The following is a 16374-nucleotide window of genomic DNA, read 5'->3' as shown; positions in this document are numbered from 1 at the left end:
CGCTCCACGGCGAAACCGTCTTTTTTAAACCGGACACAGAGTACTGCATGTCCGACTCTGTGTCCGGTTTAATAAAAACGGTTTTGCCACGGAGCGCATAAAACGCTCACCGGCGCACATGGCCAGAGACTTTTCAAGCCCATTCAAATGAATGGGATTGAAACATGCCTGCAGGTTTCCGTCTCCTGTCCCTGTTTTGTGCAGGAAACGGAAAACTGCAGAACGGAGTATGGGTGCAGATGTGAATGAGCCCTTAGTTGTATATAACTCTGAAACACTAGAGAAGTATATAAGTAATATATAATCAGTTACAGTTCTCTTTCATACATCTGTATAAAACGTATTGTTCGTCCTGGAGTAATACAATTACACCTATGTCCATGACAGATGTAATGAGGCTCCACATTGATTTTCAGAATAATTCAATCAGCTGCGGGGATATCACCGGCTTCATACAAGTTGCAGGAACAATATTAATCATGGTTAGTTTCTGCCGTAATCCATCGCTATGTTGGTATCTGAAGTAATACAAGACAGCGGAGAGGAAAGAAAGCAGCTGATGCAAGAGCTCCATACTTCCTATGTATCTATAAGGTCCCTGCAATGATAGGGACCAAGTACAAGTTTAGGTCACCAACAACTTAAAGGGAGTCTGTCAGAAGGAAAATCTGTAACAAACTGATGACAATTCTTTGTAGGACTGTTTCCAAAGGTGCTTTTCTTAGGCTCCGTTCCCACGGAGTAACGTGCCGCACATTCAAACACGTATACATGTCAGTGTGAGCGCTCAAAACAGATCCCATTCACTTCAATGTGTGCTGGCTCACGCGCGCTACGCATTGAAATCAATGGGTTAAAAAGCCTGAATGGGATCCGTTTTGAGCGCTCACACTCTGACACGTGTATACGAGTCTGAATGTGCGGCACGTTACTCCGTGGGAATGGAGCCTAACTCTGCATTGCACCTCCCGTTTAAAGAAAATCATTATTTTTTGTGCTTTAGGATAAGGCCCCATGTGGCATCCGTCAGCAAAATAAAAAAACAAAACAAAACAAAAACGCTGTGGGAAAAATCGCGGTATCAACAATATACGGTTCTTCCTGCAGTGCTTTGCATAGAAAGTTCACAGAGGTTTACTCTGCAGACTTTCTGCTTCAATTACACCTACAGGTAAAGTGCCGGCATTTCCATAGGTATAACTGACATGCTCCATCTCCTACGCGTTTTTTACCCCAAATTAGGGATGGGATTCCACTTTGCTGTGGCTACAAAACGCCACTTTTTTTCCGACACGTTGGGCCCCCGGCCTTAGGAACGCTTCTTCTGCTGCTGGGGCTTCGCTTTGCATCTTCCATCTATAACAGTCAGGAATGCCACACTTGCTGCAATTTTTATTTTTATTTTTTTTATTTTTCTCCAAATCACAGCACACTCTTTCCCTTGTGTTTTTGTGGTCTCTTCACCTTGTTGATTCCAATGAGTAAAAATGTATTGAGAAAAAAAAAAAATCATCCAAGTGAAATTACAAAAAACCGTAATCCTAATGATTCACACACTTCTAATTTAAAGTGTATTTAGCGGATTTATGTTGCCCATAAATAGTGGAGCCTGTAGTAAATGGCTTGTTTGTACCATCTGCTGTCGGATGTGATCCTATTGCTTGCTCCATCCACTGCAGTAAGTTCTCCCTAAACTGTGCATTATGAAGAGCATAAATCACACACGGCTATGACACAATACATCTGCAGTATACAGCTTAGCATGACGGAAAGAGCCCAAGTCACATATTACTGCTTTATTTATTCATTGAAATGATTCAATTTTAACACAAATTTGTAGATAAGGTTGTGATTTATGACTAATGCATCTCCCTCATTGTAGAGCGCATGCAGCAATCGCTGAAAGAAAGCCAAGCCATTAAAAGTCTAAGAGGACCAATTAACTGTGCATGGAGAAAGTTTGCTTAACTGTATCCTAATGCGGGCGGCTCGCCATCAGCTGCGAAAATGAAATAAAAGCCAGATATGAAAAGTTTCCCTACCCTGGCAAACTCCTTATTGAAGCTGCTGTTTTTCAGCTGGTGTACACAAAAGGAAATCTATCTCCCTTGGCACACAATCGTCATGAATAGTGCATGATGATCCTGGCGTGGGCTAGGAATAATCAATGCATCCTTTGAGGAAAAGCTGAAAATGGAGAGTGGAGGGCCAACGACAATGGAGAACAAGCCGCGTGGCTTTAACTCGTTCACACTTCCTAATGTTCTGCTGGGGTCGACAGAAAACATCAGATGCTGAAAAAAAAATAATTTTTTTGAAATAATGTGTGCAATCCTTTCCATGACGTAGATAGGATGAGGGTTTCTGGTGTAAGGGGGGATCCTGCTCCCCATTAAATGGGAATATCACGTAATATCCAGTCTTATCTTTAGGGGGCACAAATGAGATTTCTTCTTTCCTAAACCTCTGTAGCCTTCTATGAGATGACAGCATTTGGGCTGCGTGGCATGTTAACAGCAGGGAGCTGTCTGCAGCCAACCGGGGATTGGAGGGAATCCCAGAAATATCTGCACCTACTAAAACATCTAAATATTGTATGCAATTCCCCATAATGACTGAACGCTATGTCAACACTGAACGCTGCACAGGAAAAGCGAAGATGCTAAAATAACACAGCCATCAATAAAAGAACAGAAGTTCTAACAGCGGGATATTATCCATACTATTGGTTTCCCATTCTATATCTCACTCACAGGCTACAGTAAGACAAAACTATGGTCAATTCTGAAAATAAATCATTTTCTGCTGACACTGACTCCTACAGACGTGACAAAGTTCTAGAAAAGTGGATTTCCCTTCCAGCCAACTCCATCGGATGGCTACAGTCTCCTACCACTCCTGTGTTCTCTCATCAAATCAATGTTGATCGCCTTCGATCAGTCATGGTCGGGAAGGAACACTTGAGGTCTCCGTTCTACAGAGTGTTCTCACCGAGCACAGGAAGTGCGCCCCACATTGTCTATCCCCTACTGTATACTAAATGTATATTTGATAGGATAATAATAGGTAAAGGACTAATGAAGTGAGTATGGCCGCACGATAAGGGTGCACAGGGTGTATTTGTAGTCTGTAAACATGGAGGCACACGGAGCTGCGCAGAAACTCAATCAGAAAACGGGGGATTTTAAACGGATTGGGGGAGCAATAAAAATGGGTGAACACAAGGACATGCACTTTATATTATCTACAGGCCCATCGCAACAGTTGCACCAAGACGATGATTCCCTTTAAACAATTTCTTAAGACAACTAGATTCACTAACCGCTATATATATGTACTAACATCACTAGGTAGCTTTAGACCCTTATATAGAATGCTTTGTAGCAGAAATCCACATCTACTGGGCCTCAGTAGATGAGAGGTGTGCAGCATAGTCAGCTGGCAGCATGTCTGAAGGCAACGCCGATCAAAATGATTAACCCTACAAATGCCATGGGTCAAAGGAAACTGTGTCTCATTTTTGGCTATGGAACAGTTCTCCCATGAGGAGATCACATAAGCCATTAAGCGGCGCCAATGTTATACTGCTTTTCAGTTATGTGTGTGGCAGGGCTCCATAGTAACAGAGATCTTAACATAGACTAGGTTCACACTAGCGCTCGGGTCCATTGGGGAACCCGAAAAACGGAATCCCAATCCACTTACCCGCGGAAACTAGAAATAGACTAAAATAGAAAGTTTTGTCTGCCGGGTTTCCATCTGAAATACGTGGAGATAAGCGGCAACACAGACAATAAGCGCAGATATGAACCAAGCCTTAGGCTGAGGCCCTACGGGAAGTCCCACAGCTAAAGAGCGCTGCAGGGAAAACAGTGGCGGCAACACATCGCATGTTCTTCTGCAGCCCTTTTAACAGAAAGTTCACTGAGGTTTCCTCCACTGACTTTCTGTTGCAATTATACTGGGAAACAGCCAGTATTTCCATAGATATAATTGACATGCAGCGATTTCCAAAGCTGCACCGGTTTTGGAAATCTTAGCATGCCCACACAGCGGTTTTTACTGCAAAGTGTGCATGAGATTCACTAGAATTCCATCCACTTTGCTTGTACTGTAAAACGCTGAAATTTTTCCTGCAGTGTTTCCATCCCATGGGGCCAAGGCCTCAAGGAGTTGTTTTTTATTTAAAAAAAAAAAAAAACACAACAAGGTTAAAATATAAGAGTACATATACAAAATTTACTATGACCAGCCACAATAGTAATGTATAGAATCTCCCATAACATAGTGAAAAAAAAGAAGCTTTAAAAAAAATAAAATAAATAAAATAAAAGTTGTAAATCACTCCTTTCCCTAGAATACATATAAAAGTAGAACATTACTGTGAAACACATATACATTAGGTACCCCTATGTCTGAAAGTGACAGGTCTTTTGAATTTAGGGTATCTGCAGTGCTCCTGTTCCGTCAGGAAGGGGGTAATAGGAGCACTGCAGATACCCTATATTCAGCCAGGCTGAATTCCAAGTGGGGGGGAAAAAAAACCAGTCCTCAAGGGAAGGGGCAAACAGACAACCAAAACACCCCCTCCCCTTCCCCAGCAACTACTGCACCCAAAAACTCCAAACATTTTAATTTTTGAAATTTTCCAGTAGCTGCTGCATTTCCCCTCCTCGGCTTATACTCGAGTCAATAAGTTTTCCCAGATTTTTGTGGTAAAATTAGGGGCCACGGCTTATATTCGGGTCAGCTTATACTCGAGTATATACGGTAGGTTTAACTATTTTTGCACAACGAACCTTAAAATTGGTATCAGGTAAAAGAGCAAATATAGAATTACACTACATTTACATTGGACCCTGGGATCTTCATTTCATGTGCACAAAATATAAAACCTTGTCATGACTTGTGTCTGTTTAAGAGCCAGAGGATTCCTTGCGTTCAGCATGACTTCCCTTAACAGACTGTTTGCCCCAAAATGATTTCTTTTTAATGTCTAAAGACTGTTCCTCCCGCTGATTCGGCTGAACCACTGGAGCTTGGTGCTCAGCAGCTGGTAGGGAAACTTTTCTTGAATCACTATGTCCGATAACAAAAGACTTACATTAACAATAATAAATGTATGGATGGCAGAGAATTACCGCTACATGAATGTCCTCTCAGGGAGCCTGCTGACACACGGCAGGAGAGAGTCGGAGTAACCCTTACAGACAAGCCTTGTCACCTGGATTTTGGTTGTAACCACTTTATTCTGCAGCATGGTTTGAATGGAAACCTGCTTCTTTTGATTTTCTCTCTAAGCTTCCGGCTGAGTTATTGCTCTACTTACTTGCTACTTTTGCTACTGCGTTTCGACAGCTTCTTCATGACCTATTTCTATGAAAGTCAAACGAAGCATAAAAGACAAAAAACACTTTCCAACCAGCTTACCTCCTTATTATACCCGGGAATATACAGCAGCTCACACATTGCAAGGAACTGATGGTATTAAATTATATCCTAAATACATATATTACCCCCCTTTAATGGTGTACAAGGTGGCCAACGAACCCCAATACTAATTGAAAGAATGACAATTCGACAGAATTCAAGAATCTTTAAACATCGCTCACGGAAAGCGTACAGAACTCACATGTAACATACATTGTACAGGAAGCACAAGCGTGCCAAGGCCTAAAACTGCAGCGCAATAAGAAATTCATTTGTATAAAGTATTTTATAGAATAAAAAGTTGGTTTCATGCAATGTGAGAAACGAGCAAACTGCAGAGTAAAACATGAAGGGAATGCACATGGGCAAAGAAAAAACTTTAATCTATGTATCATGTAACAAAAGTGGGCAATACTGGCATGTGAATGGGGTGGTGGCGGGGGGGGGGGCTCAGAGTCCAAAAATAGTTTATAACATTTTGCATTATTCAATTTGGGGGAAAAAAAAAAGAAAGAATTTATCAGAAACTGAATTACTTAGCCTCAGGCTAGGTTCCCAAGCAGAGCTCAGCGCCGACCGAGGGCGTTACCGCTCACTGTCAATTCAGTTCATTATTGTCTATTATTTCATAAATAAATATACACACACATATATATATATATATATGTCAGGGTCTGGGGTTGCTAGGTGGGGTGGCATAGACACACAAGTCCAGTTTCTTTAGTCCAAAACAAATGTAGAGTTTTATTTTCACTCAAAAATATAGTGCAGCAACAAAAGGAAACAATACCTGCCCGGCTAGGCTCTAACTAAACATAAGAATAGGTTACCTCACCTCAACAACAGAAATCCAGTAGAATCATTCAGGACACAGCTCCAAAAATATGATCTCTCTGTCAGCTCTCCAGCCAAGCCCTACCCAAGTGTTGCTGCTGGAGCTGGCTTCTTAAGCCTCCTTGACAAGGAGACTTGCTGCAGCTGAGTTGCTACCAAAACATCCCCAAAGTGTGGACTGGAGGGCGGGTGGAATGACAGGTCCCACTACCAATCCTACCTGTCATTCCTAAAAATCCAGCCCAGTACTGAGCATTTACCAAAATACTCAGCAGATGACGAAAGTTGTCTGCTGGGAACAAACATTCCTGGAGTTTACCTCATCTCACCCACCTGAGTAGTCTGAGTGAGATGTACACCCCCTACATTACCTGACCAGCCATCGGTATATATATATATATATATATATATATATATATATATATATATATATATAAAATGCTACACATTTTACACTTTTACACACACACTCACATATTATATATAATATCTCTCTCAATCTCGCACACACACACACATATATATATATATATATATATATATATATATATATATATTACTAAATTAAATGCTATACATAAAAAATACTCTGCACTCTGTGTAAGGAAATAATAAATTCAGCCTGAGGTGCCCTACCCCCCTTACATGTGGCATACATTTGATAAGAAAATGTACAATGTCCTTACCACTGTCTGGAATCCAAATTCTTAAGCTCTCGCAATAATTTGGAATTTTTCTTCAGCAGGTGGAAATTTTTCCTGTAGAAAGACACCAGTTAAGTTGTATATTACAGGATATTAAATATAAAAAAAAAATAAAAAAAAAAATCACGATTTGTAAAATAAGGCTTGTGAAATAAATAACTGCAGCAAGTGCCGCAATTTAGAGTAAAATCGAAGCAGCAGAGAAATAAGACTTGACACAGGGCAAGAGACATTCAATAATTTCTACGAGGGATGTAGAGTACTACTGTGTAGCACAAACATTCAGGGTTACTGGTTGTCCCATTACAGATTACAGTCCCCACAGCCGCATAGCAGTGGATGGAGCAGCAGTCACATAAGCCAATTGGCGCTTCATTCACGCCTGGTCACTAGGGGACCGGGCAGCCGGACACTCAGCGACTTGATAGTTATCCCCTGTCCTGTGGATAGTGCATAAGTGCCTACTGGGACACCCCCTTTTAAATACACCCTGTAACAAACGCATATTTATAAGAGCAAAACTCTTCATGAAAGTAAGTGTATGGCTTAGGCGCTATTCACACAAGTGACCTGGCTTCTGTTTATAACAGAGACATGAAGAGGATTTATCTCTTTTTTTTTTTTTTTTTTTTTTTTTTTAAATATTGCGCTTATTTTTAGTGGTTAGAATAGCACTGTAAATTACATGTTACGAGATGCTTTGATTGAAAAGAGCAACACAATCGCAACAGAAATGCACCATGTGAATCTATGCTAAATGTGCTGCCACATGGTGCTTCCAGCCACGTGATTTTACCGCCAAAATGCACTTTCCTATTCCAAGCTGGGACATGTAGAGATGCAGCCTGCATGTGACGGCTAACTGCTGAGCCGCACGTAAACTTGTCAGGCACATCCGAACATAGTGCATGCAGCCAGGTGCACCATGTGGCAGCACTCTACAGCTTTAATACAATTAGTCATTAGTATCCATTCAGGGCAGTTAAAATATTCCTGTAACTGTAAGAGCGAGGGTCTCGGCATCATACACTGCATCCTTAAGGTTAAAGCTAAGAATAGAACAGCGAATCAGTGAAGGGTTGTTCCAGACCTATGGATAATGGAAACAGATGACCTATCTATCTATAGGTCATCAGATGGGAGGGGGTCTGACAGAGGTGAAAATTAAAGATCCTGGGCCCCAATGTAAAATCTTACCAGTATTATAGATGAGACACATTATTTTCTTTTATTACAAACAGACCTTTGGCGTCCCTCATGTAACACTCCCTATAACTACACCCCTGGGGTATGACACCCGAATCCTGTACCAATTAGCTGATTTCAGCTAGGTTCACACTAGCATTTGAGGCTCAGTGCAAGACTCCGCACCCCATTCCAGTTAAAATAGGTGGAGAGAAAAAGTTCTGCAAGTCTATGGAGTTTGCATGTAGAAGACCTGAAGGGCGAAAACTCGAACGCTAGTATGAACCTAGCGTTAGCTGCTGGATGTCATATACAAGATACACAGCCTGAACCAGGGCTGCACCTATGGAAGAGAATGGGAGGAGAGTTGCAGTCCCCTGGTGCCACTACTATAGTATACAGAGTCAGAGGTTATACAGAGGGGTACACTGCAGAGGCGGCATCAGGGGTCTTGCAGCTCTGCTCTGATTCTCTTCAATAAGAGCAGAGCTGATTCAGGCTTATATCTAGTATACGGTTTTTGGCAGCCAAATCAGCTGATCGGTGCTGGGTCCAAATGTCAGTCCCCCACCAATCTCGCACTATAACTAATCCTGTGGATAGGTCAGCAGTATATATTATCAATATGTCTTGAAAAACCCACTTAAGCAATTATTGGAGCTAAACTCGATATATAAGCCCATCTTAACGTACCTTTTCTCCCAGGAGTTCATTCCTAGATCATTCAGCAAAAGTCTACAGAAATAAAAAGGTGCTTGTGGTTCTGCAGTGCTGGGCTCCTCCTGGGATGAAACCTTCACGCTTGGGTCACAATTAGATCTCGCTATGTGCTCAGATTCGCTTGCGCTTTGCCTCGTGATTGCCTGTATGATTTCCTGTTCTTGTTCTTGGCTCATTCCAACAGGAGGTAAAGCCGGCTCGTTCAGTCTCAGTTCAGCATGTTGTAGGCACTCTGGACTTGTGCTGCCAAGTTTTTCCAGTAATGTATCAAGGGCATCCAATTCATCCCCATCAAATAAATCTGACTGTGTCAAACCTGGATCACTACAATCCCGGTGTCCACTTTGAAGTTTTCTTTGCTTTGTGGCCGTCGAGGGACACTCTAATGGACCATACATGATTCCACCATCCCATGAGTATTTCCCTGAGATATCTCGGACAATTATACGCACATCGCCGGGCACCCCAGTTGTTGAGTCTCTCTCAAAGGAATTTGCTGGAGGGATTTGTAGATATGAAATAAGAGCACTATCATTGAATACAAAAAGCTGCAGGTTCGGGCTTCGGAATACATCGTTGGAAAGCTCAACTGACTCCACAAATGGGTTATCATGGTTCTCACTTATTAGACTATGCAAAATAGCCGGGCCACCGCTCAGAGGATAGTGTCCAAGATGGTTGACAAGCTGCGTCATGACCATACGTGCAGTTAGAGGTATGAGCTCCAGATTTCGCCTTTTCTTTTCTAGAATGCAGAAAAAAATTAGAATATATAATATACATACACACACACGCTCTATAGACATACACAATTTAATAATAAGTTATTACAGTTTTAACTGAATTTATTGGATATAATTTTTCAGGCTTTCATCCATTAAACGTAGAAACACACACTCACTTGTCCCCGGTGCTCCAATGTGGCCCATTGTGGCCCAGTCCAATGGCACATCGGGGCTTGTTCCAGTGGAAGCCCTGCAACACTTGACCACAGAGACTAAGCAGTGGCCTAAGGAAAGGACCCTGTATATCACTCACATATGTCACCTGTGATGTCCTGGTTCCTTTCCTTAGGCTACTAATAGGCCTTAGTAGTCACGTGCAGCGAGAACTTGTGCTGGAACAAGCCCGGAGAGCTGATGGACCAGACTGTGGTAGGCTTCACCAGATCGCCAAGGACAAATGAGTAGGGATTTTGTTTTTTTCACCTTCCCCGGCCTTCTTGTCAAAATCTAATTCCTGGACAACCCCTTCAAGCAATATGTAATTTTCTGATGATGCATTCCCTTTAAAGACGTTTTACAGACTCCGTAATTCATGACCTATCCTTAGGATCAGCTGTTTATAAAGGCTGCAACGTTTAGGTGAGCCCTGCAGACTTTTCACTATTTACCAAAGACGGAGCTTGCGTTTGGTTTCACAGCTCAACCCGTTCACTTGAATGGAACTGAGCTGTGAACGAGCCATGTGATCGATAAATGTGACATTGCAGGCAATTAGGAAACAGCTGATCCATGGGGGTCTTTGGTATCTGATTCCCGCTGATCTCCAACTGATGACCTATTCAAAGGTCATCAATTATAAAAACCCAGAAACCCCCTTTAAGAGATCTATCTTTCTGTTGGAGATCGCATACACAAAAAGTGATTCAACCCTACTAATCCAATAGCTGCTCAGATGTACAAAACAACTCCAAAATAAGTTTACCAAAGAAAGAAAAGAACATTTCATCTACAAGCCACAAAAACATTACTCAGATCTGTTACACTTTAAACTACAGCTCTAAACACATGAAAAGTGTTTACTTTCAGGAGCCAGCGCTGTAATACGCTTGTGCCGCCATCAAAGCACTCAATTATATTCTACCTATTTCATTACGTTAAATTTCTTTTACAAACCCATCAACGTTTCTGAATGTTTACCGTAATTACTTCTAAAGACTGACAAAACCATTTCTATGAATTTAGACAAAGGGGGAACTTGTTGTACTAAATGCATTTTCTTTTCAGAGAAAGCGAAGCGGGATTATTTATGTGTTTGTTTTCATCCAGGATGGAAACCTATCGGCAGTGACGTTTAGTACTCACGATTCTTAGGGGATTATGTTGAAACAAAAATGAATCAACCTGATCGCTGCTCACCTTCTGCCACTGTCAGGAGATTGCTGAAGTCAGAGGAGGAATAAGAAGGTGGAGGTTCCGAATTCTTCACGGTCCCTAGCGGTAGAAATGGATCGTATTCCATGGAGGAGAGGTCAGCTAGGCTCAGTATATATTGGCTTTGTTGGGTGTATGTATTAGAACCACATACACAACAGTGTAGAACCTACAATGGAGAATCAGAGTGAAATCACAACACCTATCCATTAGTATAAGGCTACGTTCACACTGGCATTGCTTTGTCAGTTCTGATCTGTCATAGAATCAGAATAATGGACTAAAAAGATAAGAGAATATAGGAAGCAGCATGCTCCATGTACATCGGTCATCAATGACGAGTAAAAAAATAAATAAAAATCCAGCATTTGAAAAAAATTTGCCACCAAATTTTAACACAATGTGGAATTTCACAGGTAACGAAGCAGAGAGAACCAAATAGGAAATACTTCTCATTTATTTCAGCAAAATGTGTGTTAGGCCAAGGCCCCACATAGCAGGCTGCAGCAAAAAAAAAGCACTGCAGGGAAAAAACGCGTCAGTATCGCATCAAGGTTTTTCACAGAAAGTCTTTCTGCTTTGATTATATCTATAACGAAACCGCAAGTGTTTCTGTAGGTATAACTGACATGCTGTGATTTCCAAAACCGCAAAAGTTTTGGAAATCACAGTGTTTCCGCTGCACGTATTTTTCTGCAGTGTGCACTTTGCAAGGACTGTAAAATGCTGTTTATTTTCTCACAGTGTTTCTGCTGCTGCCAAACGGAAAAAAAAGATGGCTCTTAAAGGACCATTTCATGGACACAGGAGAGAGAGAGAAAAAAAAAAACAGCTGAAGTTTTTTTTTTTTTTTTTTTTTGCTTTTGCTTTCCGCATATGTGTCCATTGGAAAAAAGGCAGAACTTTTGCAGGTAAAATGAACAAGCTGTGTTTATCAAAATTGTCCACATTTTTGTAAAGCCTTATTTCTGGAATGTGGAAATGAGAATGAATGAAAATTCATTCACAGTGGGACTGTACAATACAGCGTATTTTCTACAGCCAAAAACACTGTGCAGCGTGCGGCCTCAGTTACACAGGTTCTGTAACTCCTAAAGTGGTAAACAGGGGTTATGGAAACACAGCAGCGTAGCAAAATAAATATATATACATATACACACATATATATCTCTATCTATCTTTATGAGAGAGAGAGAGAGAGAGAGAGAGAGAGAGAGAGAGAGAGAGAGAGAGAGAGAGAGAGAGATCCCATAACTGTAAAGATGGGACCAATGGAAACAACATAGAACAGCCACGTTCAGATGTATTTCTGACACTCGACCTTGTGGCTTCATATTCCTATCTCTGCCATGTGAACATACCATGAACTATATCTTTAGTATAGGTACAGTACCCTTACAACTGATTTTAGATACTTTTTTATGAAGAAAAGACAGAGAGCAGCTGCTGCATGCCGCTAAACCAATGGCCACTACAGATGGATGTCAGAACAACCTGACAATCCAGAATATTTGATAACCTGGCACTTATTGGGTCCCATTAATGAACACTACATGAAACAGCACTATTTTGTTGCAAAGTGCTTGTAAAAGAACCTCTCCATGAAAAACAAACTCCCATATTGCCATCATTTTAAGAGTCACGCTAGCTCAGCAGCTTTCATGATGCACAGAAATACACAAATCACACGAATTGCACAAACCTCCATTTGACCCTCATAAACGGTGAGGCGCAGCGTGACCCAGCAGTGCACAGCCTCTGGCTGTAATCACATTGTCCCCGTCTAGAGACGGCTGCTCATGTCAGCAGCTGGATACATCATCATAGCATCTAGCATACATACCCTGTAAATGTAGTCAAGGAGGGAAGGTTTCAGAACGTTTGGGTCTTCAAGGGGAGATGTAGAGATAGGCTCAAGTAGTGTCTGGAGTGGAAGAGCCATGCACCAGTCCAACAAGCACAGCAACAAGGACACTATAAACTGAATAAAAATAATAGAAAAACAGTAATGTCAGTAATATTGGATTCAGAAATGTGAGTACAAGAATTTATTAAAACAAAGGGGACATAATAACTAATGACAAGGATAGGTCATCAACTGAAGATGAAATAATGTACTGCTACGCTACTAGGCACTTCCTCCACTACTACTCCTACTATCATTATCATCATCATCCTAAAGCCAATATTGAGAGACTGTACATTAAGAAATGAAACAATGGCCACAAACTCATAGACCTTATAACTGCATACAGCACATCTGACCTTGGGCACTATAGCCAGGACTCAGCCAGGAACAAGTACTACTGGAAGTCAACTATTACCATAGGAATGTGAGAACCACTTTTTTTTTCATAATGAATAAAGATTGACCAATTCAAGCAGTGATATCAGGCCCAGGGCACACGGTCTGTATAGTGGATGCATTTCCCCAACCAACTGCAGCTGTAATAAATTTCCATAACCACAGACCTGGGGATGGTCTTATCTCTCCGCTCAGGACAAGTGACATAGCTCCCTGCATTCAGGAGGGGAGGGGGAGCCGAGTGCTCAGAGTGAGCTTGTATTTCTGAGTTGTTTATCTCCCTTTCCACTTGATTTTTGCTGATAAGGGCTGAGACAGGGAGCCTGTTACCTCTGTGTGTAAAAGAGACCTAAAAGTGAGTTTATTGCAAGCGGACTCTTGGTCCTGTAGCATGTAAGTTTGGGATTCTCATCATTTATCAAATCCAGCTCTGCTACATCAGCTTCATATTGTGCATCTTCCAGTGATACTGTGCTAATTTATTTACAACCATCCCTCATTACTGACTGCAAACATGTACTGCTATGAAGCAGAGCAAGTGAAACCCCGTCCACCAATTTACTGAGAAAACCAGGAAGTGAACAGAGCACACAGCCTGCAAGTTGGTGAGCATGCCAGTTGGGAAAACCCCTTTAAGCCATGACCAAGCCAAGAAAATGTGGCCATCACATGGACTTGTGTTTCCTGGCCCTAACATCAGTTAAAGGTAGACTACACAGTATTATTACAATTTCTTCCCCGTAATAAAAACGCAATAAGACATCTGGATGAGTACACGTCACTTTTCACATCACTGTAAGCACGGAATGATAAATTATTGTTATAGATTAAACTATATTACAATTTATGTCTTAAAATTTATAGTGAAATATTATAAATGAAACCACTGATATTTCAGGAAATGTAGCTCTGTATACATTATAGTATGTTGTGTATTATGTTCCTCTGATACAGTATGCTGACCACTGGCAACAAATACCTTTTTATCGCTTTCCACTGAGGAATTCTCTGCACTTGGCAGAAGGAATGAAATAGTTGCTACCAAAATCTGCAAAAGAAATAAGAAAATATAGGTTAATTTACTGAAACTAAGGATATGTGACAAAAAATTAAAATATTACACAACATATTGAACTAAATACTTTCAAATGTGAAATATCTGGCCATACTATGTGCTTATATAGGCTGGTAATGTGCTACAGATCACACACAGAGCTTAGACTCCATGTTGGAAAATCTCAGGGTCTCAGTTGAACAATGCGGTCTGGGTAGTAGTGCGCTAGGCAGCCTTCACATGGGGTCTACTTGGAATCGCATTGCAAGGCTGCTATGAAAAACATAGCATGTGAATTAAAGAGATTGTGGCATTCGTACAAGAACTAACTAGCAGGATCCTGAGTAACAGATCCCCCACTCATCTCTTATTGATGCCCTATCCAGAGGTTAGGTCACCCAGAAAAAATAAAAGCTGGTCAGCCCCTTTGATGATAGCAAACAAAGATCATACAAATCCAAAGAATTAATACTTGAAGTCAGAAATCATAAGTTGTAGTTCTACAATGGAAGTGTTATTGGCTGAATACCCCCATCACATGTATACTCCTATAAAGGAGGACTGGACGTATATAACATACCTCTGTGATCTTTCTACACAAAGGTAAATCAGCGTTCTGAAGTTCACGCCAATAGGAAACCAGAAGCTGAAGCACATCACAGGCCACCTGGGCTACGGTTTTGTTGGAAAACTGTAAAGTAACCAAAATCACATACAGTAAAGTGTTAACATACAGTGATACTCCTTCCCAAATATAGCTGCAATAATAAGAGATGGAACAAGTATGGTAACATCACCACCTTATATATTAGTAACCTATTATATTACACAAATCTATAAGTATTTGATTCCTACTTTACTTCTTTGTCTACTATACGACACATCAGATAAATCCACAGCTAACAAGCTGCTGGCTGCTATATGTATACTCTGTAAAGACAAAGTGCAGTGACGAACTGTCCGTGGTGCTGAAACCAGCGGTGCTAGAAAGCAGTAAGAGATGGAAATAGAAGAACACAGGGCACAAAGACAAGACACAAGCTACACAAAGCTGCTTTTATCTGTATCGTATAGTAGTGAGAGCCAAATACATGGTAAAAGTAACACTCAATGCATATACATAAGCTGCTTTGGATGCCGTACAATAAAAAATATTTCATTTTGATACCAGCTAAAACTAAGTTACATTTGCAGAAATACAGTCATATACCCAATCACAGCACGCGGCCCACAAACACCAAAAAAGACGCAATCCTGGGACTGACTGCGCACTTTATATCTAAACCGCTTGTGCTTTTAATAAAAACAATACTTTCCAGACTGCACTCACATCTATATCATGTGTCACAGATTCTGCAAAGGCAAAACGGTGTGACATGCCATGCTATTTTGTCATGAAATGACCCCGTAATCCAAAGCTGACAGACCCTGTTATGGGATCTATTGGATGCTGCTGGTGTCTGATAACAGATCTGACACTGCTATTATTTCTATAACCATAGGGACCAAAAAAATGAAGAAAATGACAAATTTGTAAACCTGACCTTAAAGGAGTTATATATGCAAGCAGCACTTTTCTCTCCGCGGAAACAAGGACCCCATTATAGTCTATGGGTTCTGCAGGATTCCTAAGGTAACCCCTTTTTTATGCGAATTAGGTTTGCGTTTGAGGGTCCCTAAGTGGACTCCCCAAAAGGAAACTCATGCGCAGATGTGAACCGGGCCTAATAATTTGTAGTGCTGCAGGACCCTTATCTATAGAGAAAGCATGTTTATCCACTGCAGTGTGTAAAGTTTCCTATTCCCACACAACCCCTTTAAGAAGCTTTGTTTCTGTGCCACTTAATTGACACATTAAAAGGGGTTATTTGGGGACTGAAGGTAACCATCTCAATCTAGATGCTGCAGCTTGAGAATCTGAACCTTGGGTGTCTGAACTGATTCCATCACTGGTACCTGCACCCTTCTCTCTTGGTATGACGTGCA

The 16374-nt window shown here is 41.1% G+C and overlaps 1 protein-coding gene across 3 annotated transcripts in view; it reads right to left on the bottom strand.

The window, feature by feature from the left end:
* The window catches only part of RALGAPA2 (Ral GTPase activating protein catalytic subunit alpha 2), a 214841-nt gene that overhangs the window by 105473 nt on the left and 92994 nt on the right, over positions 1-16374 (bottom strand). For all 3 annotated transcript variants that reach the window (XM_075267599.1, XM_075267600.1, XM_075267601.1), the window contains 6 exons: positions 14969-15079; positions 14314-14382; positions 12873-13010; positions 11015-11198; positions 8847-9618; positions 6951-7022 (listed from right to left, as the gene is read on the bottom strand). In XM_075267599.1, coding sequence (XP_075123700.1) covers positions 6951-7022; positions 8847-9618; positions 11015-11198; positions 12873-13010; positions 14314-14382; positions 14969-15079 — 1346 coding nt within the window. The remainder of the gene's footprint in view (positions 1-6950; positions 7023-8846; positions 9619-11014; positions 11199-12872; positions 13011-14313; positions 14383-14968; positions 15080-16374) is intronic.

The sequence above is a fragment of the Leptodactylus fuscus genome, chromosome 3 (assembly GCF_031893055.1).
Source record: "Leptodactylus fuscus isolate aLepFus1 chromosome 3, aLepFus1.hap2, whole genome shotgun sequence".
Lineage (NCBI taxonomy): Eukaryota > Metazoa > Chordata > Amphibia > Anura > Leptodactylidae > Leptodactylus > Leptodactylus fuscus.
The sequence above is the reverse complement of the archived record's forward strand: the minus strand, read 5'-3'. Positions and strand labels throughout refer to the sequence as shown.